Source organism: Schistocerca nitens, chromosome 2, assembly GCF_023898315.1.
Source record: "Schistocerca nitens isolate TAMUIC-IGC-003100 chromosome 2, iqSchNite1.1, whole genome shotgun sequence".
In the NCBI taxonomy this organism is placed as follows: domain Eukaryota; kingdom Metazoa; phylum Arthropoda; class Insecta; order Orthoptera; family Acrididae; genus Schistocerca; species Schistocerca nitens.
The window spans coordinates 491,868,188-491,895,048 of NC_064615.1; the positions used below are offsets into that span (position 1 = coordinate 491,868,188).

The following is a 26,861-nucleotide window of genomic DNA, read 5'->3' on the forward strand; positions in this document are numbered from 1 at the left end:
AAAATCAGCCACAGACATATGAATTAATAAAACAGAGAGCATGCAGAGTTTAACAAAACCATTTAGAACAAGAAGCACAGCTCAAGAAATACAAAATTTAAAGAAGTCATGAAAAGATATACCAAAATATAAATAAAATAGCGAAAGTAATAACAAAGAGAAGTTTACCTTTTCTATGACATCTGTGCCAAATGGAAGAGAGCAGTCTAACAAAACAAATCTTGCTGTATTTGTGGAAAAGAAGTCAACACCAGTTTGAAGCACAGAAATAAGAAAAGAACTTATGGTGTGAAGGACAAAGGCACTGCTGTTACCACATCACTATTTACTGTATAATAAAACACCACATTGCTGGAGGTCTCAAATAATGCATACTTTTGAAAATTTTGTAACTTTCCAACTGTGTTCTCTCCAATTGCTTTGTCCTCCTTCGAAAAAATAAAGTCATGGTAACAGATGAGCATTACTCCAGTTTTAATAAGGGATTCATCTTAAATTATTTTGAAAACAACCTTGTTTGGTAGAATGCAACTGCCCATTTTTTCTTCTACTTTTCGTACTGTCTCCTTGTGGTTACAAAACAATTTCTTAAACAGTTAAATGACAATCTTCTTTATGTTTCTACAAACAAAACTAAAAACAGTAACAGTCTGCCTGATAATAACATAGTCCTCTAAATCTAGTATCCTGCAATGGCTTACTACAAATACACATAACTTTTTCATTTATTCACTTCCTTCGAGAGAGATTTCCAGTTTTAAAAGTTGTAGGCATGATCTTTTAATGGCGCACAGTATCTGTTCGACTGCTTCCATAACAGCCTGACTAATAAATCAGGTCAACCTCAACTTATAATCCAAAGTGTCTAACAGGAAATATAAGATTAGATTTAGAATGTAAATAGTGTAAAGAGCTACGATGCTACATGTAATGAGCAGTGATCAGGGAAACAGGAAAGAAAAAATAGGATCTGATAATGGAAAATGTAAACGGAGAAATAAACCTACATTAAATGCAGATGGTATGAGACAAAGAAACTGTAGATGGCACTGGCACAGGGCAGGAAGAACAAGAAAAGAGAAATAAAATGCCAGTTTGATATGGGCAAATAATACGAGAATCAAAACAAAAGTGATAGTAAAAATCATTTAAAAATTGTATTTAAAAAGAAATCAGTAACCAGCACTGGATATAGCAGTTTAAAGAAACAAGTGACTTTGCACAATTATTTGCTGTTACTCACAACATCAAGATTCATAAAAATCTGTGCTATTACAAGGCACATTTCTGGTGTTTTGCACTGATTTATCTTATACTGAATGTATTACATTGTACTGAATAACAACTGAAATATCAACAAATGTTAGGAACTTATTACAATTAAAGAGTGACTAGAAAAAACTGCTGTTGGTGACAACAAAAGGAATCTTGATTTTTTTGGTGGATATTGGTACACATGCAACAACATGCACTACATAATATATTCCAAAATGCTGCACATAAAAACAGGATTCTTCTGTGGCCCATACCTCGAGTTCTACTGGTAATAGAAAGGTAGGGTCCAGAGTTTTGCATAGCTCTTGGGCTAGGAATCATTTGTATGCCCAATAGAAGGATCGTCTTACCGTCGCTATGTTACAGTAAAAGGTCAAAGTATGAATATTATATACTTTCTTCTGCTTAGGCAACTGGAGCAAATTGGGTGGTTCTTTTTGTGTCTGATGTGGTCTATGTTGGGTCTTAAGAGGTTTATGGTGGCACCATTACTTCACGGCAATTCTGCCATTTTCTAATATCAAAACCAAGTTGCGGATTTCACAACAGCTGTGGACAGCAAATGGCTACAATTTTTATGATATATTCCCAAGATGCTACTCTCAGACATCTAGAATATTTTCTTGATATCTTTATCGATTTCTGAGCTACAGTGGTTCAGAATTACTCTGCTTCTACACATAAAATCTAGTATGAGATGGAATCTAAATAATAAATAACCACAGCAAGTTGCTCAAATTTTAATAGTATATTCTCTACGTATTTATCTTGAAGTGCCATCTTCCTGTTTTCAAAATTGTTTATTAGTTCACTGGTGATTCCTTAGAGAACCCCAAAAAAGTTTTGTTTTATGTATATAAACACACACACACACACACACACACACACACACACACACACACACACCAAATTCAGGCCACGGATTCCAAGACAACTGAAATTTTTCTGATCTATTCCTCAGATCCTAATGTCGAGCAATGTTGAAACTTTTCTTGATGTCTTTATCCATTTCTGATATACAGAGGTTCATACCTATTAGCTCATGGGCAAATCTTTAGAGAACCCCAAAAGAAGTGTCTCCCCACCCCCCTCCCTCCCCTCGATCCACAGCCAAATTGCGGATTCCATGATGGCTACAAACAGCATATGGGTGAAATTTTTACAATAAATTCTTTAGATCCCAATCCCAAACAACACTGAAAATTTTATTGATATGTTTATCCATTTCCAAGATATGGAGGTTCAAAGCTACCTTACAATCACCACAGAAAATTGCTCAAATTTTAATGTTATATTCTCTAGGCAATTATATAAAAGGGCCAGCTTCCTGTTTTAAAAAAATCAACAACCGTTACACAGGCCAACAATTTTTTTTAAGGTTTTTTACTTTGATAGCTGATCTTTATAGATTTTTATGAGCTGAATCCAAATCTAGCCTTAGTTATTTTGTATCACCCATAGTTTTCAAGCAATATGCTTTTTATTATGTAGTATAAAAATCCTATTCTATATGGTAAATGGGGAAATTAATGAAATGCTTTGTTACAACATAAGCATTGTATGTATTTACAGTAAACTACTTAAAACAATTTGGGCTCCACACTTTCTGTATTTCAATGGAATTCATTATCACCTGGTTCATCTAAATCAGCTAGTATATCAGAAAATACTTCTGTTGGAATAGAATGTAAATCATCTTGTGGTTCAGGAACCGGCAAATCTGCACTATGCCCTACTGGTTGGATGGTGAATGGAAGGTTAGGGTAGCTTATTACCTTCTTGTTTTTCGAATTATGACCAGTAATATCAACACTACAAAAGTAGCAATCATCAGAATGGTTTCTTGGCTCCCTCGATATCATAGGAGCAGCAAATCTAAAGGCTTTTTTCTCCTTTTTGGACCATTTTCTCAGATCTTCAACACATACATAGCGTACCGTATGCGGCACCCAAGATTTATTTTGATCACCAAGTTTAGATCCAAAGTATGATAGATAAACCTTTTTCTCAAAGTCCGTAATGTTTCTTTGGTGTTTTTTAACCACAAATTCAACAAAAACTGTCAGCAAAGTTTTTACAATGACGATTAGACATTGTACTGAGCATATGTATAGTAAACGGGGAAAGTGAGGTTAGGTTGACAGTAAACAAAATACCATCTGTTAACACAAAAATAGAATTGACCTTTTTTGCCAGCAAATGTTTTTCAGCAGTGCTACCAACTTCATCTACATTCATTACACCTGCTTTTTAAATTATTTTAACTACATAAAACCTGTTAAATTCTTTAAAAAATTGCTTAATTTAATAATTTTAACTGTAAAATGTGAAGAAATGGTGGGTGATACAGTTTTTTAAGTATCATATTTGGATTTCCCACCCTAAAAAAACATAAGAATAAGATATTTTCAGCAAAAAAGTTTTTCCATCGTTGGCCTGTCTTATCAATAAATGTCCCACAACCATGATTTTTGGGTACCAAAACTGAGCCACAGATTTCAAGAATGCTATACACAGCAAATGGCTGTAATTTTTACTATACATTCCTAAGATTCTGATGGCATACCACCTTGAAAATTTTCTTGATATCTTTATCCATTCTCAAGATACAGATGCACAAAGTTATCTTACATTTACACAAAAAATAAAAACGTAAAATTCAGTGTGAGGCAAACATGCAGTTTATTAAGTAACTTATTACAGAGAAATATGATGTAAAATGTCTTGAGTATCATCAGAATGGTCACTGGAACCCCACGTTGTAGTACCGAAGCACATGCATTTTTTTTTTTTTTTTTTTTTTCATGTAAATTTGGTCTGTGGTGTAAAATTAGTTCTGCATTATTTCAGTTTCCCATAAGTAAACTATAATAATTTTACTGACCCATCAAGTTCCTTTCATATGATTGGCACACCCTACTGTGACAGAAAAAGAAGGGAACCAATGGAAAAAATGCTCCTAACAGAGCACAAAAAAAGGGAAATACACAGCTGTTTAAAATACTCCAACTGAAAAGTGGGGTACCAGCTGCCTCATTCTGCCTTCCTCAGCATCTTTAAAAATTCACTCAAAAATGTTTTCATGCGGACCTAGTCCCTTTTTTTTTATGCTACAAGAGAAGGTTACAGTGGCAGTGGGAAAGAGGCACAAAAATAATAAGTACTGGAAGATAGTAGACAGTGATACACAAACAGAGGAGACAATGGCAGTGTCAGATGAACAAAGAGACATACTGGATGTGGAACATAGCTGACAGGGGACAGAACAATGCTAGGAAAAGAGTGACGGAGAAAGTGCCAGTGGGAGAGGAATAAAGAGACTGAGGAAGTGGAAATGAGTGAAAGCCAGTGATAATGAGAGACAGAGTCTATGACAATGACTATGAGGAAGAGGGAGATAGTGGCAGTGAGAACAAACACAGCAATTGGAAGGAAAGAATGAATGAATGAGACAGCAGCACTACGAGATAGCAAGAGGGAAATAGTGTCAATGAAAGGAGGCAGTAGTAGTAGGGCAAAAAGGAGGAGGCTGTGGCTGAGAGACCAGAGACAGTGACAGTTAGAGAGACACAAAGACATAACGACGAGTTTGATGGATGAATGCATGAGAATGGGCAAGAGGGAATTGATTGGTATAAGTGACTTATAGCAATGGACTAGTGGATGTGAGCGAGTTACAGTTAGGGGAGCTCTTAGGTTCGAAAGTTGAATTGTGAATTAAAAGGAATGTGAATATGTTAGCATGACAACATTTTTTGAGAAAATTTTTAAAGGTGCTGAGGAAGTTAGAAAGAGGCAGCTGGACCTCACTTTTCAGTCATAGGCTTTTGAACAGGAGCAAATTCACCTTTCTTGTGCACTGACAGGAGCATTTTTCCACTTGTATATTATTACTTCGGAAATGAAAGCACAAAGATCAGGCTTCACAGAACTACATTTAGTTTTGCCTATCATCTACCTTCAATGGGCATGGGGCACAGGCCAGACACAAATTGTACAGTTGGGGAACGTAATTTCAAAATGACTCAAAACAAATGAGGCTCTAAAAGCACAAGAAACTAATTTTCAATATTCAGTTTATGCACACAGAACTAACAGAATGCAGTGTAATGAATAGTTGGGGGTACAGTTTTTAAGGTTGGTTGATTCGGGGGAGAGGACCAAACAGCAACATCATCAGTCCCATCAGATTAGGGATGAATGGGGGAGGATGTTGGCCATGCCCTTTCAAAGGAGCAATCCCAGCATTTGCCTGAAACGATTTAGGGAAATAATGGAAAATCTAAATCAGGATGGCCAGATGCGGGTTTGAACTGTCGCCTTCCCAAATGCGAGTCCAGTGTACTAGCCACTGCGCCATCTCACTTGGTGGTACAGTTTTTAACACAATTTTTTTGTCTAATGCACAAAACAGGTAATATTTTTTCATAGGCATGGATCTACGACTACGATAAACAGCTGTGATGCAAAGCAGAGGAAGGATGAAGGAAAAAGCATTATATTATATGTTGAAGGGCATGAGGGCATGAAAGAAACTTGTACTCGCTATTTTGACTGGAAAGAGAGTATACAAGATGGGAACACAGAATGGGAAGTGTAAACGACTAAATGAAAAATGAAAACGAAGTCAGAGAGAGTAAACTGATGTCTGAGAAAGGGGAAAAGAGGGATAAGTGGCATGTGACAAGTTTTCCAAGCTGCTAATGTAAACACCAATACACTAAAAGAATGAGTCTCTGAAAGACATGGGGAAGAGATCTCTCAGGTTTTCACAGTATGACTGACTAATGGTGTGCATCCAGCTATACAGCTGAGTTGCTTCCATTTTTTTTTCTTTTTTTTTGCACATTATTTTGACGATTGATCAAATAATCTTCTTCAGGTGCTGTCATGTGTACCCGCTGTCTGGATTCCACAGTCTGGTTGGCTGTATACTTGAAAGCACACTCTTAAACATGGTGAAGTCACTGAACACCTTGTTTGCGCCTAATGCAAGACAGGGAGTGCATAGCAGATATATTATTACTATGTTGCCCATTGATATTGTTTTTCAGAAAATACAGGGCTATTACAAATGATTGAACCGATTTCATAAATTCACTGTAGCTCCATTCATTGACATATGGTCACGACACACTACAGATACGTAGAAAAACTCAAAGTTTTGTTCGGCTGAAGCCGCACTTCAGGTTTCTGCCGCCAGGGCGCTTGAGAGCGCAGTGAGACAAAATGGCGACAGGAGCCAAGAAAGCATATGTTGTGCTTGAAATGCATTCACATCAGTCAGTCATAACAGTGCAACGACACTTCAGGACGAAGTTCAACAAAGATCGACCAACTGCTAACTCCATTCAGCGATGGTATCCGCAGTTTAAAGCTTATGGATGCCTCTGTAACGGGAAATCAACGGGTCGGCCTGCAGTGAGCGAAGAAACGGTTGAACGCGTGCGGGCAAGTTTCACGCGTAGCCCGCGGAAGTCGACGAATAAAGCAAGCAGGGAGCTAAACGTACCACAGCCGACGGTTTGGAAAATCTTACGGAAAAGGCTAAAGCAGAAGCCTTACCGTTTACAATTGCTACAAGCCCTGACACCCGATGACAAAGTCAAACGCTTTGAATTTTCGGCGCGGTTGCAACAGCTCATGGAAGAGGATGCATTCAGTGTGAAACTTGTTTTCAGTGATGAAGCAACATTTTTTCTTAATGGTGAAGTGAACAGACACAATGTGCGAATCTGGGCGGTAGAGAATCCTCACGCATTCGTGCAGCAAATTCGCAATTCACCAAAAGTTAACGTGTTTTGTGCAATCTCACGGTTTAAAGTTTACGGCCCCTTTTTCTTCTGCGAAAAAAACGTTACAGGACACGTGTAACTGGACATGCTGGAAAATTGGCTCATGCCAGAACTGGAGACCGACAGCGCCGACTTCATCTTTCAACACGATGGTGCTCCACCGCACTTCCATCATAATGTTTGGCATTTCTTAAACAGGAGATTGGAAAACCGATGGATCGGTCGTGGTGGAGATCATGATCAGCAATTCATGTCATGGCCTCCACGCTCTCCCGACTTAACCCCATGCGATTTCTTTCTGTGGGGTTATGTGAAAGATTCAGTGTTTAAACCTCCTCTACCAAGAAACGTGCCAGAACTGCGAGCTCGCATCAACGATGCTTTCGAACTTATTGATGGGGACATGCTGCGCCGAGTGTGGGAGGAACTTGATTATCGGCTTGATGTCTGCTGAATCACTAAAGGGGCACATATCGAACATTTGTGAATGCCTAAAAAACTTTTTGAGTTTTTTTATGTGTGTGCAAAGCATTGTGAAAATATCTCAAATAATAAAGTTATTGTAGAGCTGTGAAATCGCTTCAATCACTTGTAATAACCCTGTATATTTCTTTGTAGTATTAGAATAATACACATAAGACTATCAGAACAATGGAAACAAATTAATGGACTTGATCATACAACTACAATTCATTGTAAAATGGAAGCATAAATTTTCTTAACTGTCTTCAAAGAAATTTTCTACCATTTATCATGTAGTGCCATCCTTAGTTCTGTCAGTGATTATGAAGTATGAAATATCTATAAGGTTACCTGCCACAGAAATGACCGGAAATGCTCAATAATTTTCCAAGTTTGTTGATTTGGCCAGCATAGCCCATGGGATGTACTGATGTTCATCCACTTGTTTGTAAGACCTTGCCTGAGTACGTCTTTTCCATTGCACACATTTGGTCATGTAACCCTTGGGCACAGAGTAGTTGAACAGCAACATTAGACTGAATGCAATAATGTGAAACTGTGGCCCACATGATCACAGAGAAATCTCCATATCTGATAATACAACACAAATTCTGCAGGTGTCTACTGTATGGCAAACTAAGCCACAGTTGGAAATAAGGTAAATGACAACATAGATCATTTTAGTTTCTTGAAAGTTGTCAATGGTCCACATTCTGTAATTTCACACAATTTGTGTCATGCTAATGTATTCTTGGAAATTTGGAGAAAGTCATCCAGAACAGATCTTAGGTTGGTGCAATACGAGGTGTGGCTAGAAAAAAACCGGACTAGTACTGGTGAAAGAATAAAACGAATGCAATAAGGCTGAAAGTCGCGTGGCCTGTCACGTGACTCTCGCTCCGCCTACTGCTCGAGTTTCATCTGCCTCCTGCACTCAGTCTGCCCGTGGCGTCTGTTTTAAGTAGTTGACGTTTTGTCTGTGCGTCGGAAAATGTTGAGTGTACAGAAAGAACAGCGTGTTAACACCAAATTTTGTTTCAAACTAGGAAAATCTGCAAGTGAAACGTTTGTAATGTTACAACAACTGTACGGCGATGATTGTTTATCGCGAACACAAGTGTTTGAGTGGTTTAAACGATTTAAAGATGGCCGCGAAGACACCAGTGATGACACTCGCACTGGCAGACCATTGTCAGCAAAAACTGATGCAAACATTGAAAAAATCGGTAAACTTGTTCAACACTTTCCTTGTCAACTCCTGTTAACTCAGACACTGCTCTGATTGTTAAACGGCGATCTTGTCGAACAAGTTTACCGATTTTTTCAATGTTTGCATCATTTTTTGCTGACAATGGTCTGCCAGTGCGAGTGTCATCACTGGTGTCTTCGCGGCCATCTTTAAATCGTTTAAACCACTCAAACACTTGTGTTCGCGATAAACAATCATCGCCGTACAGTTGTTGTAACATTACAAACGTTTCACTTGCAGATTTTCCTAGTTTGAAACAAAATTTGATGTTAACACGCTGTTCTTTCTGTACACTCAACATTTTCCGACGCACAGACAAAACGTCAACTACTTAAAACAGACGCCACGGGCAGACTGAGTGCAGGAGGCAGATGAAACTCGAGCAGTAGGCGGAGCGAGAGTCACGTGACAGGCCACGCGACTTTCAGCCTTATTGCATTCGTTTTATTCTTTCACCAGTACTAGTCCGGTTTTTTTCTAGCCACACCTCGTATACACATGACACGACACACACACACACACACACACACACACACACACACACACACACACACACACACAAACTGTAACCACAAAACTTGATGTTAAAAATACTGATTATTCACTCAAGGAGCCTGTGTCATTACATCTAGATTTGTTTGCAATTTTCAGTAATCCTGAACACTGATGAACGGTGTCTGTCAACTGTAACTTTTTGCTGATTATGTCTTTAGAAGAGTCCTTTAAAACATTACAATTCTGGAAACCATGGTACTCAATATTCCAAACACATTAGGAGCTTTTGATATACTTGGTCCAAATAATGATACACTAAGCACCTGTCGTCGACTGAAAGTCATTGAGGTTCATCATTTTGTTTCACCTATCCCTGGTCCATTGTATGCGCAAATATACAGGGTATACATAAAGTCTGGGAACAATTTCAATTATTTATTGCACAAGAAGCAAACATTGTATATATATATATATATATATATATATATATATATATATATATATATATATTATTTTGAAGAGAAACCCTGATAGTTTTTCCTCGTGTATACCACCACAGCGTAGTTTGGTAATTTGCTAATAGCACTAGTCGCAAACATACCAAGTTCAGGTGCAGAGCAAGCTTTCTGTGTGTTGGAGTTCGATAAAAACAAGTGTGCTACAGCTGTTCAACAAATGTTTAGAACCAAGAATGGTAAGAAGCCACCAACAAGGAAGGCCATTTACCACTGGCACAACAAATTCATTACACTTGTTTTTGTCGAACTCCAACACACAGAAAACTCGCTCCGCACCTGAAGTGCCATGTTTGCGACTAGTGCTGACTATCAAATTACCAAAATACGCTGTAGCGGTATATGTGGACAGCATGGAGGAGGTATTCCTCAACACCCATAAGCGGGACTTTATGGTCTGGTACAGATTTATTGACATATTTGTGATCTGGAACGATGAAGAAGAAGAACTACTAAGCTTCTTCAAGTGCTAAACTTCTTTTTCCAACTCAAATTCACTGGGGTTCCCAACATCCAAATTCCTTGATGTTAACCTCCATCTTATCGAAGCTCACAGTCAAAACTCAGTCCTTATAAAATGAACCAATAAGGAAAAGCGCCTCCAGTTTGATAGCTACCACTGCTGACACACCAAATGCCGCCTTCCCTACAGCCTTGGAATTCGTGACAAATCTATCTGTTCCAACATCAAATCCCTAAACAACTACACAAACAACCCCTTATGATCTTTCCTCTCTCACGGCTAACTTACAGATCTTGTTTACAAGTCAATGTTCCAGGCCTGCTCTCAGCTCCCACTTCCCGAGAACTCAGAGGCACCCCACTTGCTATACAGTACCACTCAGACTATGAATGTTTTGACCCAATACTCCTACAAGGCTGTGACTTTGGCAGGCAAAGCCACAAAACGTAATCTCTCCAATATCCTTCCCACACCAGCCACTGTTGCCTTTCATAGTTATCCTAGTCAATGTAATGTCCTTGTCTTACCATATGACATTCCTAGACTATTATCTCTGCCCTCAAGGTTCTTTCCCCTGCAGCTGTTTCCACTACAACCTGCCCCATGCAATCACCCACCATGAGTTATTCCACGCCCCTACTGGTAAATACCACATCATCAAGAGTAGAGCAACAAGTGAAATTACATACGTTGTTTACCACCTAACATGTTCATGTTCACTGCTGAGTTTTTCTGCAAAGGAATGACTACCACTACACTGGCTGAGTCCATGAATAGACACAGCAGAACTCTGTCTTGAGAGCACTCAGTTTCCAATTGCTGAACATACACTACAGCATGAGTCAAGGGACCTGGCCACTTGGAACGTCTGACCCAGCACTAGTTTTCTTGACACTCAGATATGGAAATTTGTTCACCAATATATTCTCACATCCCACTACATATCTTGACTTAACATCCATTAACAGCCCTGTTCCCCCTCTATATTTTTCATTGGTGTGTTTTTTAATTGATAGTATTTCCTTATTTATGAAATTTTTTACTCATTTTATTTTTGTTAGCTCCTTTACTTTTTTTCCTTCTCTTTCTATTCTTTTTTTACATCCGATCTAACCCTCCCCCATCGGCTATTCTGCTTCTTCTAGTTTTTAATTTCATTATTCATTCCGCTTCTTATTTCCCTCCCTCTCAGTCTATTTTTACTTCTTTCTGTTCTTCTATCACCCCTGGAATGAAGCTCACACAGTACTTACCAATGCATTATCTTCAACTTCCTATTCTGTCTTACACCTCCCCTCCATCTTTGTCTCCGCTCACTTTCATGAGTGGATTCTTCTCAACCTAGCATCAGAGGACCTACCCCATGGTGTTAGATGAAACTAGTGATACATGAAATGATATTTAGTGGACAGAACAGTGATGTGATGAATAGAGGTGGGAGTGAAGGACAAACTGGATATACATGAGAACATGAAAATGAAGACAGAGGTCAGTTTGAAAAATATATAGTCATACTGAAATATGAAATTAGAGCAAATGATACTCAATACACACACACACACACACACACACACACACACACACACACACACACACACATTTGCAATGTCTCCTATACGCTGGCAACTACTTGTATCATATGAAACTCCTTTATTGGTGGAAGTGCCGTATTTACCCAACACTGCACGTTTTGAGGTCCACATATGGATTCATGGAGAACTCAATGCTGACCAAAAGTGATATTGAAGGTACCAAATTAGATTTAAACCAAGAAAACTGCCCATTTTTGAAAACACCAAGAGTGGAAGGAAGTTGCTATAGCCAATGCCAACAAAGGTCTACAAGGATGCCTAAGTCTGTTACGCAAATTAACCGTAGAGGAACTATATTCACTTCATAACTAATACCCTGACATGTGGATCCTATGTGACAAACAAAACCCAAATTTGTGCTATTGACAGTCTAGTCAGAGTTCAGCAGAGACATTTGTATAGTGAAGAAGTTTGATATTCACAAAACAGACATCTATGGCCATTAACACAGCTTGCTGAGTCGAGCTCATGTGAGGACATGAAGTGTAAATGTCTTCTTCAAACTTTTTGTTAGAGAATTTCTTCTCATAATTTGCACCTCCATTAAATAAAATAGAAAATATGAACCTAGAGTGCACTGGTCTGCACCACGATTAGAACTGATGCCACCCTTGGATCACGAGACGTGTGGTATGAGCTGCTGGGTGCTGGCCTTTCTTGTCATGATATTTGTGGGTGAGCCTCATAACTGAACAATAAATATAAGAACAATTGTTACTTATGTGAAGTACAGCACTCCTGGAATCCAAAAATTAATTTTTTTGTCTCAGTGTCTCATCTTACATGATAATTATGTAGCTTAAATCATCAAAGTGGAAAGAGAATACCGTGTGAATTTAATGGAACCATTCAGGACCACGGGCGGAAGTAAATAAACATCACAGGTTGTCAAATATTTGCAACCATTTTGCCAACTCTTAGTTGTGCTAGGGGCAGCTATATAGTGAAATGCTTTTTGTGCTCATCTACCTTGGGTTCTCAGAGGAGAGGTGCGAGGGTGTTTGGTTTTTATGCAGTGTTATCTCTTGATACTTTCTAATGTCTGCTTTCAGGTTATTTATGTTTAAAGCACTCTATTAGATTTAATCTAGAAGTCTTCATTTTTGGAGTTTTCCAGTGTGTGAGGGGGTTGTTAATGCTTGTGTTATATAATTTCAGTGCAGAGATACAAAAGCTAGTTTCATGCATAAGCTACCACTACTCTAATTTTTCAAGTTGCGAGCTACCTACCTCTACTATGATTATGGTAACGAGAGAGTGATAACTGCAGCAGTGCCTCGTCTGCAGAGCTGTAAAGTGCTCACTTACTAAAACGATAGGTAATTTTGAAATCAGTTCCAATTTTGTTGTAAAAGCTGTATCTTATCACTTCCTTCCACAACTGCCTTAATTGAGCTTCTAACTGTCACAAGCAAGTGACGAGTCCTAATCCTCCAAGTCATATGTGTCCTGGCAGCCTTGCACGAGTAGCCATAGGGGTCTGCTTTGTGAATACCAACTTACTTCGCCAACAAAACACGAGAAAGACTCTGAAAAGATATGAAGGAACTATCAGTGACACGAAACATATTTGTTCATCGCCTAAGTATCAAACAAGACAGGATAAATCATGGAAGCAATGAAAATGCTTGTTAGTGTGCATTACATATGATAGATTTGGAGGTAATAACATTTGAAAGTGCACATTTGCCTATTCTTTCTGTTTTGTTTCTGCTTCAATAGTCATAAATTCAGTTTTTCCCTGTAAATTCACAATCTGATTTATTATTCTGTGTCATGGATGTATTTTTCAGTTATCCATAATATGTGCACATTTTGGTGGTATTCCTCATTTGTGCATGACATAAGACCAAACACAGATACAGTCTCTGTTTGAGGCCTACAGTGCATACTATCTTATTTTTCAAACAACTTACGGGTAGTCAGCCAGGTAATATTTACAGCGACTGCCGATATTTCGGCGGGAGTACACCCGCCATTTTCCAGGCGCAAACTGTAACGAACAAGTGATGTCCAAGCAAATTTAAAACCTCGGTTCTTGGAGTAGTTCAGGAAAGATCACACACACACACACACACACACACACACACACACACACACACTGAACACTAGTGCCACTAAAGATGATAAAAGTCACAGGTATTGATAGTGAAAGACTACGAATTAGCTGGTGAGGTGACATTGACTCTATCCCTCTGTTTTTTGACAAGGGAGAGAGCAGGATTCCAAGCCGAGTTTAAACAGAAACCTACATCCATGTTTAAAAAGTTGCTCACTAATTTAATCTCAACAGCTTCCCTAATAACACTGTCCCAATAGCTGGATGTGAATGCCAATATCTTGGCATTGTTATATAACATAGGGTTCAGCAATAGCAGATCTACTTGGCCACTGTAATTGTGTGTGCCATTTATGCTTAGTACATCGGTCCTCCATGGTCCTGATAGTCTGACCAATGTATCACATGTCACCACTGCAAGGAATGTGATATACATCCTTGTTACACAAATCAATTTCATCCTTAACAGAACCCAAAAACACCCTAATTCTGGATGGAGGTCAAAAAACACATTTCACATTGTATTTCCATAAAATATGACCAATCCTGTTGGAAGTGCTTCCTGCGTAAGCAAATAGGCAGTAGACTTAGGCGTCGACTCAGTATGATCATCAGTCACCTGATACACAGTTGGTCAATAGCACAACACATGTTCAATCTGCCTTGCTCAGCTGATAAAGTCTCAGTGTTGGAAATGACATGTGCCCTGTGTACCAAGGTACGAAGTAACCTTCACAATGAGCCGGATGGTGACAACTATCAGCCTGTAAATACAAGTCAGTTTGGATATGTTTCTGGTAAATTGCATGTCCCAACTTTCCTCCTAACCAAAACTTCAAGAAAGGGAAGCAACCATCCTCTTCCACCTCCACTGTAATTGATTGAATTCACATGATCTAAAAAGGCATTAAAATTTGTTGTTTGGCCTCATGGTTGGGAGAATTTGAATGCCTTTTTAGAACATCTGAACTCGATCCCCTCGAACATTCATTTTATGATGGAGGTGGAAGAGGGTGGTTGCCTTCCCTTTCTTTACATTTTGTTTAGGAAGAAGGTTGATGGATCATTGGGACATGCAGTTTACCAGAAACGTACTCACACTGACTTGTATTTACAGGCTGATAGTCGTTACCATTCGGATCAGCATGAAGGGGTACTTTGCACCTTGGTACACAGGGCACAAGTAAATTCCAATGCAGATACTTTGCTAGCTGAACTGGCTCATCTTGAAGCTACATCTCATCAGACTGGATAAAGTGAAAGACAGATTGAACGTACGGTGTGCTATTGACCAACTGCACCTCGGGTGACTGATGATAATACTCAGTCGACAACTAAGTCTACTGCCTTTTTGCCTCACGCAGGAAGCACTTCCAACAAGACTGGTCATATTTTATGGAAATACAATGTGAAATGTGTTTCCGACCTCCATCTAAAATTAGAGTGCTTCTGGTCCTGTAAAGGATTATCTTGGTTTGTGTAAGGCGGGTGTACATCGCATTCCTTGTAGCTGTGGCATGGAATACATTGGTCAGACTATCAGGACCGTGGAGGACCGATGTACTGAGCATAAATGGCACACACAACTACAACAGCCAAATAGATCTGCTACTGCTGAACACTGTTTAGATACTGGTCACTCTATGTTACATAAAAATACCAAGATATTTACATGCATGTCCAGCTATTGGGGCAGTGTTATTAAGGAAGCTGTTGAGATTAAATTGCCAAGCAACCTTGTAAACAGGGATGGATGTTTTTGCTTAAACTCTGCTTCGAATCCTGCTCTCTCTCCCTTGGGGGGGGGGGGGGGGGGGGGGGGGGGGGGAAGGACAGAATCAATGTTACCTCATCTGCTGGTTCGTACTCTTTCACTATCGATACCTCTGACTTTGGTGGCACTAGTGTTCAGTGTGTGTGTATGTTATCTTTCCTGAATTACTCCAAGAACTGAGGTTTTAAGTTTGCTTGTACATCGACTGCCCATTGCAGTTTGTGCCTTGAAAATGGCAGAGTGTACTCCCACCGAAATACTGGTGGTCACTGTAAATATTACCTGGCTGAATTCCTGTAAGTTATTTGAAAATTGCATATGGCAGGAGAAACTCGGGTCTTAGTATCTTATTGTTTCTTCTTGGTTTCTGGATAATGTCAATTTGTACACATTTTTAGTTTTGTTAATGAAAGTTTTTGTCATAAGCTGAATAGGATAAGTGTGCAGCTTATTTTTATTTTTCAGTTATGTAATCTGCTGTTGGTTTGAAACTGTCCCTTAGAACAGCATATGGTAGCACTGTCGCACTGAGGGCTGACTGAGCAGGCTGAGGATAGCAGTGAGGGCACTGTGAGCTGTGCATGAAGTTCTTCATAGTGCATAGTTAGTGCAGATGGGACTTGGCAATATAGCTGACGATGTTTGGCACCTCAAAACCTTTCGGTATTGACACTGAGTGAACCTGCTAAATTTTTGTAATATTCTGTTTTTATACTGATGAAGTAATCTGAATAGTCATCACATTTTTGTGACATCCAGCTCGTAAATTTAATTTTTTGGTCCTAGGGAGGTAATTCTACACTTAAATTTCAACTGGTTTTATATTTCATGTTGTGAACTGTCTGTGTTAACTACCTTCAGATCAATGGCAGAGAGCAAAACAAAGCAGTGTCATGTTTGGTCCATGGTGCCTCGATCGCTTCAATATCTCAGTCATGGGTAGTTGCTGGTTCAGATTTTGTTGGACCACTATTGTGTATCGCTTTACTTTGTGCCCGCCGCCCCGCCGCCCCGCCGTCCCCCCTCTCTCTGCAAACAGCCAAAACGTAATTCAGTAACAAAATGCTAAGAAAACTTTACATTGCTACAACTGAACGGTCAGCCTATTTTTATTTTCTTTTACTTTTAATCATAAACCTCCTCCTCTAATTAAATAAACTTCATTATTAGTTATTATAGTTACTATTAATATCACTGTTGTTCATTCATCCCTATCTGATATCAATGCACGTGACTAATGAATCTGAATGAATGGACTGTTGCACGTTTCACTTGGGTAAAATATTCCGGAGGTAACATAGTCCCCCATTCGGGCAGGGACTACTCAGGAGGATGTCATTATCAGGAGAAACAAAATTGGTGTTTTACGGATTGGAATGCGGAATGTCAGATCCCTTAATCGGACAGGTAGGTTAGAAAATTTAAAAAGGGAAATGGATAGGTTAAAGTTAGATACAGTGGGAATCAGTGAAGTTCAGTGGCAGGAGGAACAAGACTTCTAGTCAGGTAAATACAGGGTTCTAAATACAAAATCAAATAGGAGTAATGCAGGAGAAGGTTTAATAAAGAGAAAAAAAAATAGGAGCCTGGGTAAGCTACTATGAACAGCATAGTGGACGTGTTATTGTAGCCAATATAGACACGAAGTCCACACCAACCACAGTAGTACAAGTTTATATGCCCACTAGCTCCACAGATGACGAAAAGATTGAAGAAATGATAAACGAGATTCTTCAGATAGTCAAGGGAGACAAAAATTTAATAGTCTTGGAGGACTGGAAGTCGATAGTAGGAAAAGGAAAAGAAGGAAAAGTAGTAGGTGAATATGGAATGGGGGTAAGGAATGAAAGAGGAAGTCACCTGGTAGAGTTTTGCACAGAGAATAACTTAATCATAGCTAACACCTGGTTCAAGAATCATAAAAGAAGGCTAAATATGTGGAAGAGGACTGGAGACACTGGAATGTTTCAGACAGATTATATAATGGTAAGACAGAGATTTAGGAACAAGGTTTTAAATTGTAAGACATTTCCAGGGGCAGATGTGGACTCTGAACACAATCTATTGGTTATGAACTGTAGATTAAAACTGAAGAAACTAGAAAAAGGTGGGAATTTAAGGAGATGGAACCTGGATAAACTGAAAGAACCAGGGGTTGTAGAGAGTTTCAGAGAGAGTATTAGGGAACGATTGACAAGAACGGGGAAAGAAATACAGTAGAAGAAGAATGGGTTGCTTTGAGAGATGAAATAGTGAAGGCAGCAAAGGATCAAGAAGGTAAAAAGATGAGGGCTAATAGAAATCCTTGGGTAACAGAAGAGACACTGAATTTAATTGATGAAAGGAGAAAACATAAAAATGCAGTAAATGAAGCAGGCAAAAAGAAATACAAATGTCTCAAAAATGAGATCGACAGGAAGTGCAAAATGGCTAAGCAGGGATGGCTAGAGGACAAATGTAAGGATGTAGAGGCATACATCACAAAGGGTAAGATAAATACTGCCTTCAGGAAAATTAAGGAGACCTTTGGAGAAAAGAGAACCACCTGTATGAATATCAAGAGCTCAGATGGAAAACCAGTCCTAAGCAAAGAAAGGAAAGCAGAAAGGTGGAAGGAGTATGTACAGGGTCTATACAAGGGCGTTGTACTTGAGGGCGATATTATGGAAATGGAAGAGGACGTAGATGAAGATGAAATGGGAGATATGATACTGCATGAAGAGTTTGACAGAGCACTGAAAGACCTAAGTAGAAACAATGCCCTGGGAGTTGACAACATTCCATCAGAACTACTGACAGCCTTGGGAGAGCCAGACCTTACAAAACTGTACCATCTGGTGAGCAAGATGTACGAGACAGGCGAAATACCCTCAGACTTCAAGAAGAATATAATAATTCCAATCCCAAAGAAAGCAGCCATTGACAGGTGTGAAAATTACTGAACTATCAGTTTAATAAGTCACGGATGTAAAATACTAACACGAATTCTTTACAGACAAATGGAAAAACTGGTAGGAGCTGACCTCGGGGAAGATCAGTTTGGATTCCATAGAAATGTTGGAACACGTGAGGCAATACTGACCATACGACTTATCTTAGGAGATAGATTAAGGAAAAGCAAACCTGCATTTCTAGCATTTGTAGGCTTAGAGAGAGCTTTTGACAATGTTGACTGGAATACACTCTTTCAAATTCTAAAGGTGGCAGGGGTCAAACACAGGGAGCGAAAGGCTATTTACAATATGTACAGAAACCAGATGGCAGTTATAAAAGTTGAGGAGCATGAAAGGGAACCAGTGGTTGGGAAGAGAGTGAGACAGGGTTGTAGCCTATCCCAGATGTTATTCAATCTGTACATTGAGCAAGCAATGAAGGAAACAAAAGAAAAATTCAGAATAGCAATTAAAATCCATGGAGAAGAAATAAAAACTTTGAGGTTTGCCGATGACATTGTAATTCCGTACAAGACAGCAAAGGACCTGGAAGAGCAGTTGAATGGAATGGACAGTGTCTTGAAAGGAGGATATAAAATGAACATCAACAAAAGCAAAACGAGGATAATGGAATGTAGTCAAATTAAATCAGGTAATGCTGAGGGAATTAGATTAGGAAATGAGACACTTAAAGTAGTAAATGAGTTTCGCTATTTGGAGAGCAAAATAACTGATGATGATCGAAGTAGAGAGGATATCAAATGCAGACTGGCAATGGCAAGGAAAGCATTTCTGAAGAAGAGAAATTTGTTAACATTGAGTATAATTTTTAGTGTCAGGAAGACTTTTCTGAAAGTATTTGTATGAAGTGTAGCCATGTATGGAAGTGAAACATGGACGTTAAATAGTGTAGACAAGAATAGAATAGAAGCTTTCGAAATGTGGTGCTACAGAAGAATGCTGAAGATTAGATGAGTAGATCATGTAACTAATGAGAAGGTACTGAACAGAATTGGGGAGAAGAGGAATTTGTGGCATAACTTGACTAGAAGAAGGGATCAGTTGGTAGGGCAGGTTCTGAGGCATCAAGGAATCACCAATTTAGTATTGGAGGGCAGCGTGGAGGCTAAAAATCATAGAGGGCGACCAAGAGATGAATACACCAAGCAGATTCAGAAGGATGTCAGTTGCAGTAGGCAATTGGAGATGAAGAAGCTTGCACAGGATAGAGTAGCATGGATAGCTGCATCAAACCAGTCTCTGGACTGAAAACCACAACAACAACAACATGTAAACTAATGTGGAAATTCCAGGTAATCATGTGTTTGTTCTACTTGTGACATTTGGTTTCGAGTACTATTCATGAGCCTTCTGGCAACATCGATAATGCCTTGTGGGAGCAGGCAGATAGTCTGCTTTATGGGCACCAAGCAACACACAAAAAAAGTTGCTGGAAAGATTACAAGAAATCACCAGTGACATTTGGATTGTTTTGATCGTTAAGGGACCATACAAGAAGGGGCCATTATGAAAGCAATTAATAGGTTAGTTAGTTAGTACGCATTGTGTGTATTGGTTTCAAGGTGGAAACATGTGAAGGTGTGGAATGACACATTGCTCACATTTATAGTTTAGTTTCTGACTTAATGAACATAATTGTCAGTTTCTTCTTTACTGAGATGAATTGATTACTGGGTAGCACACAATAATAAGTTAACTGCTTTTCTTCTTGCTTCCATCCCCACCAACATAGTTCTGTATACTAGTGCTAGTTATGCTAGTTTATGTGTGTCACAAGACTGCACACAGACACAGATGATTTCGAGGTTCAAAGTATTTAATATCTTACTGTCTTGTGATGTGTGGGGGAAGGCTGATTTCCAGTTACTTTTTTTTCCACTAAAATACATTTTTATTCCAAACTATCAAAGTTTCTATTCTGGGGAAATTCTAATCATGATGGTAAATTATATACCTCAATATTTCATTTGCTGTATGAGCAGAAACTAGTATCACTAGCTTTGCTATCCCTAAGCTGAAATTATATAGTACCAGTGTTTACACCCCATCCCCCTCCCTGTCCAACCAGAAAGCTTCAAAAAATGAGGAGTTCTAGATTAAATCCAGCTGAATACCTTAAATACAGATAGCCTGAAAGGTGACATTAGAAATTATCATAAATTATCATGAAAAATGTTGTGTAAAATTAAAATGCACTCACACCTCCTATAAGAGAATGAGAGCTGGTATAAGATGAGCATAGCAAGCATTTTGCTACATCACTACCCCTAGGACACCTAAGACTTGGCAACATGATTGCAAATATTTGGCAACTGTGTAATAGAGTGTTCACTTTCTTTTGTAGTCCTGAATGGTTCTGCTAAATTCACTTTGCATTCCCTTTCCCATTTTCTCATGTAAGATGGGACACAAAATTTAACTCTTTGACTCCAAGAATACTGTACTTCATGCAACTAACAACTGTTTTTATCTTTAAATTGAATTATGATGCTCAGCTACCAATACTGTTGTGAGAGAGACCAACAACCAACAGAGTCTTGTTAGCTCAGCTGGTTCCACATATCTTGTAATGCATGGGCAACATCAGTTCTCAGTTCTAATCACGGTGCAAACACTGCACTCTAGGTTCCTCTTTTCTGTTTTATTTCATGGAACTGCAAATTATTAGAAGAAATTCTTTAACAATTACTGAAGAAAACTTTTACACCTCAAGTCTTCTCTCGAGCTCGGCTCAGTAAACTGTGTTAATAATCAGAGCTGTCTGCTTTGCCAATAACGAGCTTCTTCATTAAACAAATGTCCCTGAAGAACTTTGAATCGACCTTCAAAGACACAATTTAAAGTTTTGTTCATCACGTAGGGGCCATATCTCAGAGGAATAGTTATGAAGTGAATTTAGTTCCTCTATGCTAAGTTTAGGTAATGGTAATTCCACACTTCTGTAGAAGTTTGTTGAGACTGGCTTCAGCAACTTACTTCCACTCTCGGTATATTCAAAAATGGGCAATTGTGTTGGTTTAAATCTAATCCAATACCTTAAATACCACTTCCAAATCTGCATTAAATAAAGTTCTCCATGAATCCATAGGTGGACATCAAAATGTGCAGTGTGCCTGTGTGGCTATAGAGAATGCACTGCAAGGTATTCACACAGATGATTGCATACATTTACTGTAAGATTTCGAACAATGACAGTAAAACTCATTACACCCCAGTTATTCACTGTGGCTTGATGAATACCTATAAATTCCCGATGAAAAACTGCATGAAGGATAGCTTCTAAAAGGAAAAGAAATGAGATATGAGGAATTAATAACAACATCGAACAACAAAGTGCAGTATTCTGATTGGATCACAAACTATAATATTAATTTTGAGCCATACTTATGTCCAGTGCTCGATTTGTGATGGTACATGCCAGTCACCATACTGGTATCTCTGTTAGGGGGAAGGGGGGATGTCACCCTGGAAGGTCACAATACCAGGAACCTCTTTTTTACAAATGTTCATGTCTTGCATGTTAATATAACACAATACTCATGACATAAAAATGGGTTTTCTGTCCCTATGTGAAATACATATCATTTACATCTTTTGTGGAATATCACTAAACAACTGTAAAGCATTTTATACTCTCCAAAGCAATGTGCGGTAGCTGATGCTTTCAACACAGGTGCAAGAGAATGCAGTTCCAGTATGGCAGCTGCTGCCAAGTGTCAGCAAGTGGGTCCTGCAGAGATCTGACACATGCATTGTTCAAAGACAGATGGTCTGTCATGAAATCTGTCGCAAAAATGTTTTTGGGTGGAGATGTACTTCAGCATTCACATAAAAGGTGCTGTAAAATTTATGCACCAAGCAGATTTGACTTCCAGACATTGCATTCAGACAACGTGCTATTTACATGAGACTATGAGCATAGATGTCACATAACAACTTAAACGGAAGACAAGCCTTCCTCCATTAATGCCACAGCCTACAGTGTTGCCACTTTGTGCAGATACATAGACTTACACAATTATCATCACGGGCTTGTTATCTGTCCCATGTCATGATTAGTGTGGAATCAGACTCTGTGGTGGCTGGCCTTCAATCATATTTTAGGTCAAAGAGTGTACATAAAAAAGTAATATACTTAGCAGCCTTATAGAGTGCAACAATAGGGACAGTGTCAAATGATACAGCAGATATAAACTGGTGAAAGATGATTAATGTCAAACTGTCAACAGTGCCGATTCTTTCATACCGACGTAACCACTCAGTATGAAAAATACGACTTCTGTGTCAAGAGAGGCATACAAGACACCCAATAACAGCTGAAAGTAATAACTAGGATTCAAATTTTAGACAGCAACAGGATTTGCAAGCAGTTGACACACTGATGGCAAGAGCCATTATGTCTGCACAGAAGCAGAGGAGTAAACATCATGTCACAAATTGATACAAAAAAGTTAACGAACACGAAGTAAATCAGGGAGATAAAGTAATGATGAAAAGAAGAGGGTGAAGTAGACTGCAATGGTGAAACAGAAAATATAAGAGAATTAAAATTCAGAAATTATTAACTCTAAGGTTTGTTAAGTGCACAACTGAGTTTTACTTTCCATGATCCTGTTAGATAACTATTTTTCATACACATAAAGCTAGCGATCAAATGAAAGGCCTAACAATGAAAGACAATCAGGGGTTAATAGCCAGTCTTTGGATTAGTGTCTTGAAATATATTCAACTAAACACATAGATGAGGCCTTTAAAGGATGAAATGGAAATAGTAACAAGTAACTCACACAAGTCACGTCCATGAAGATGACAAGAACAGGACATACATCAGAGAAATGACTGCAATTTCAAGAATTCATGAGAAGTATGGCTGCAGAGGAATTCAAATAACTCAAATTGTGTGGCTGGAGGTAGCATTCAAATGACTCATTTGGTGACATAATTTTCCCTATCTCCACTTTTAGTTTTCAGATAGTGTTGAATGATGGAAGAATGCTGTTCTGTAATATAAAGTGATGGTCAATAACTGAAGATCCTCAACATTATCACAGAGAGTTCTTGATTGCTCTCATAATTATGACTATCTGTTCTAAAATATTTCTTTGTTTATTTTTTAATGCCCTACACATGCCTGCATTTTACTTTCACTTTGAATTATCATTGTATTCATAATAATTATATCCTGTAGTTCATAATTAGTTTTTTAAACCTAAATTTCTGCTGATTCTACTACTGCTTCCAATTCAGACTGAACACTTCAAATGTCACTTTTTGCTTAATGAGTAACATTTCACTTCCTATAATATAACTGTGTAGATAAAAAAATCTACTCACCAAGCTGTGGAAGAACACACTCATAAAAGAAGGTTGTAATTAGGCAAGCTTTCGGAGCCAGTGGCTCCTTCTTCTGGCAGAAGGGTTGAAGGGAAAGGAAGAGAGGTGAAGGAAAAGGACTGGAGAGGTCTAGGAAAATGGGTAGATTTCGGGAAAGTCACCCAGAACCGAGAGTCAGTGGAGACTTCCTGTACGGGATGATCAATCTTTCCTTCTCATCCTTCTTCTGCCTGAAGACTGGCTCTGAAAGCTTGCCTAATTCCGACCATCTTTTATGTGTGTGTTCTGCAGCCTCTTGGTGAATAGATTTTTTATCCATCCAATTAAATTATTTTGTCAGAAATTGATTGTTTTTGTTGTTATATTTCACTTACATCAATTTCCAGAACCATTATCCCGTCAATCAATATAGAAAGAAACATTAGTTCTAAGAAAAATGTATACTTTCAAAATTTAATGCTTAACATTCCAATAAACTGAGGCAGTAGACACATTGTATTTTTTCCACGTATCTTTTAAACTTAGTACTTTTTTATTTTTACTTTCACTTGTCAATCTTTAAAAAAGAACAGTGCTATATCAAATACTCTGCTTTAAAACTGACTCACGTGGAACATGTAATTAATGAGGAAAAGGGATAAGTAAGATAAATTAAATGAGAAATAATGACTTAAAAAGACCAGGTGGAGTCTTACTAGGCATAAATGACAGAGAAATTGTTCAGAGTCCTCAAGAGGGGTGGGGTGGGGTGGGGTGAGGAGAGAGGGGAGGGAGGGAGGAGGGGCATTGAGAGAGGGAGGGGGAGAGAGGGAGGGGGAGAGAGGGAGGGGGAGAGAGATTTGGGGGAGGGAGGGGGGAGGGGGGGAGAGGGAGAGAGAGAGAGAGAGAGAGAGAGAGAGAGAGCAACATTTAAGTTACAGAGATGCTACAGTAGGGAAAAAGAGACAGAAAAGTGAAGAGGGAGCATTTAAGAATACTCAGAATATTAAAATATTGAAAACGACCATGAACGTGCTTTAAAAAAAAATAAAAAAAAAGAAAGGAAGTTGAATACCAAGTTACAATAACAGAAAATTATTGTGCTGTAATCTTTTCCTATACTTCTTCAAGTATGAATCTTTCCTTCAATTTTTCCCCTTCTCTTACCAGACTTTTACTTCAGTTTCCAATTTAGTACAGTATACTTCAGCCGTATTGAAGCCGCTTACGTTTCATGACTCGTAAGGAGTGGGTTCTATTCATCTCACATCAAATCAATCTGCATTTTATTCCCTTTGTCCTTTGGATTAAGCAATTGAATCATCGGCAAGCTATGGAATTGTAGCACAGATGTAAATTGTTGGATTCCACCGCTTAGTGAAAAGTATTTCTTTGAAACCATTCTATATCATGGTTAAGTTACTTCCCCTTTATCACATCAACATATTTACAACAATATTTCTTCAACACATTGCACCATGCAGAAAAAAGATGATGATGGTGTAGAAGAAGAACTATGCAGCAGGAATTCATAACATATTTGTCTTTAAATAGTTTGTCTTTTAAATAATATGAAAGATAACCTTTTCTCCAGCAATATCAATGTCCACTATAGTTTCCAGGCCCTCAGCATCCTTGGAGCAACATGCGAGGAAGTGTCGAACAATAAATTCGTATAATCTTTGTTCATTCCCTGTAATAACAAATACCATATGAGCCTCATATTTTCACACATTTTCTTCTCATTTACCACACAAATCGCCTATGTTCCTCTTTTATTTGCTTGGTGTTTTTACATTATTTTCCTTTTGTGAATACTGAGATGGAGGTACCTCCACCAAATGAACAAGTAGTTACAAGAGTTCCATATAATTAAACAGATTTAATAACTATCATTAACAACTGAAGGCAAGGAGAATGCAGATGTCTTCTACAAATATATACATGTAGTCAAAAACAAATGAATGGCATCACAAACAAGGAACTTCAGCAGAATGACTTTAGGAAGTCAAAGACAAGAGGTGATCAAAACATTTATTGAAATGAATAATATATACAGAAGGATAATCTAAGTTCAAGAACGAACCATTAAGATAGAAAATAAATAAAATTTCTATGTCAGAAAATGTTACACTACAAGTGTGATCATGATACCATTTTGATTTACATTGAAACTAAACAAGCTCAGATGATGTAGTGTAGGAATTTGGAACAACCAGGTACGGCTCATAATTAATTGCTCTGAGATGGTGCTGCCCCACAATACATATTGAAATAAATTTATAAACAATGTATTGCAGAATTTAAATTCGCAAATTTCTCACACGGATTTAAATAATACCAGTAAATGTTTTTGGAACTGCTGATATGGGATATCAAGTGATGTTTTTCGAATAGGTAATAGTTACTTTTATGGCTACACCTTGCAATGCTGCTTAGCTCTATGTAGCAGAGGTTTGGGGGTGGGGCTTCCTTGGAGTACAGCTCTTGTGGGTATCTCAAAGGCTCTGGCATTTCAGCCTAAGGATGTCCTACCAACCTACACACAATTTTCACGTTCCACTGCTTACATCAAAGCAGAATGAAAAGAGTTGCTGAAATTTTGCCATTGAATCCCTGTATCTGTATATCTGTATTACGCTTTGGTAGTCATTAATAGACATTTAGTATTATTGTTTTTATAGTGCTTTAGATAGTTTTTTTTTTTTTTCATTTGCTATTTTATCCACCATTGGAATAAGTTTGCAAATCTCTTGCAATGTGCAGTAGAGTATGATAATGTATCACCACCTAGCAATAGTTTCATGAATGATTAGAGGAGAAAGTGTGCAAAATATGTCCCTTTACTTTAGTTACCTTCCTTGCTGATTGTGTTTGTGGCTAACGAAAGTATTGACAAGTTTCTTTATGTGAGT

At 38.4% G+C, this 26,861-nt stretch overlaps 1 protein-coding gene across 3 annotated transcripts in view; it reads right to left on the reverse strand.

Annotated features, from left to right (window-relative positions):
- Window positions 1–26,861, reverse strand: part of LOC126236443 (DNA topoisomerase 3-alpha) — a 222,279-nt gene that overhangs the window by 73,473 nt on the left and 121,945 nt on the right. For all 3 annotated transcript variants that reach the window (XR_007544915.1, XM_049945758.1, XM_049945757.1), the window contains exon 9: window positions 25,530–25,639. Coding sequence is in view for 2 of the 3 variants with exons in the window: in XM_049945758.1 (XP_049801715.1) it covers window positions 25,530–25,639 (110 nt within the window). In the remaining variant the exon portion in view is untranslated. The remainder of the gene's footprint in view (window positions 1–25,529; window positions 25,640–26,861) is intronic.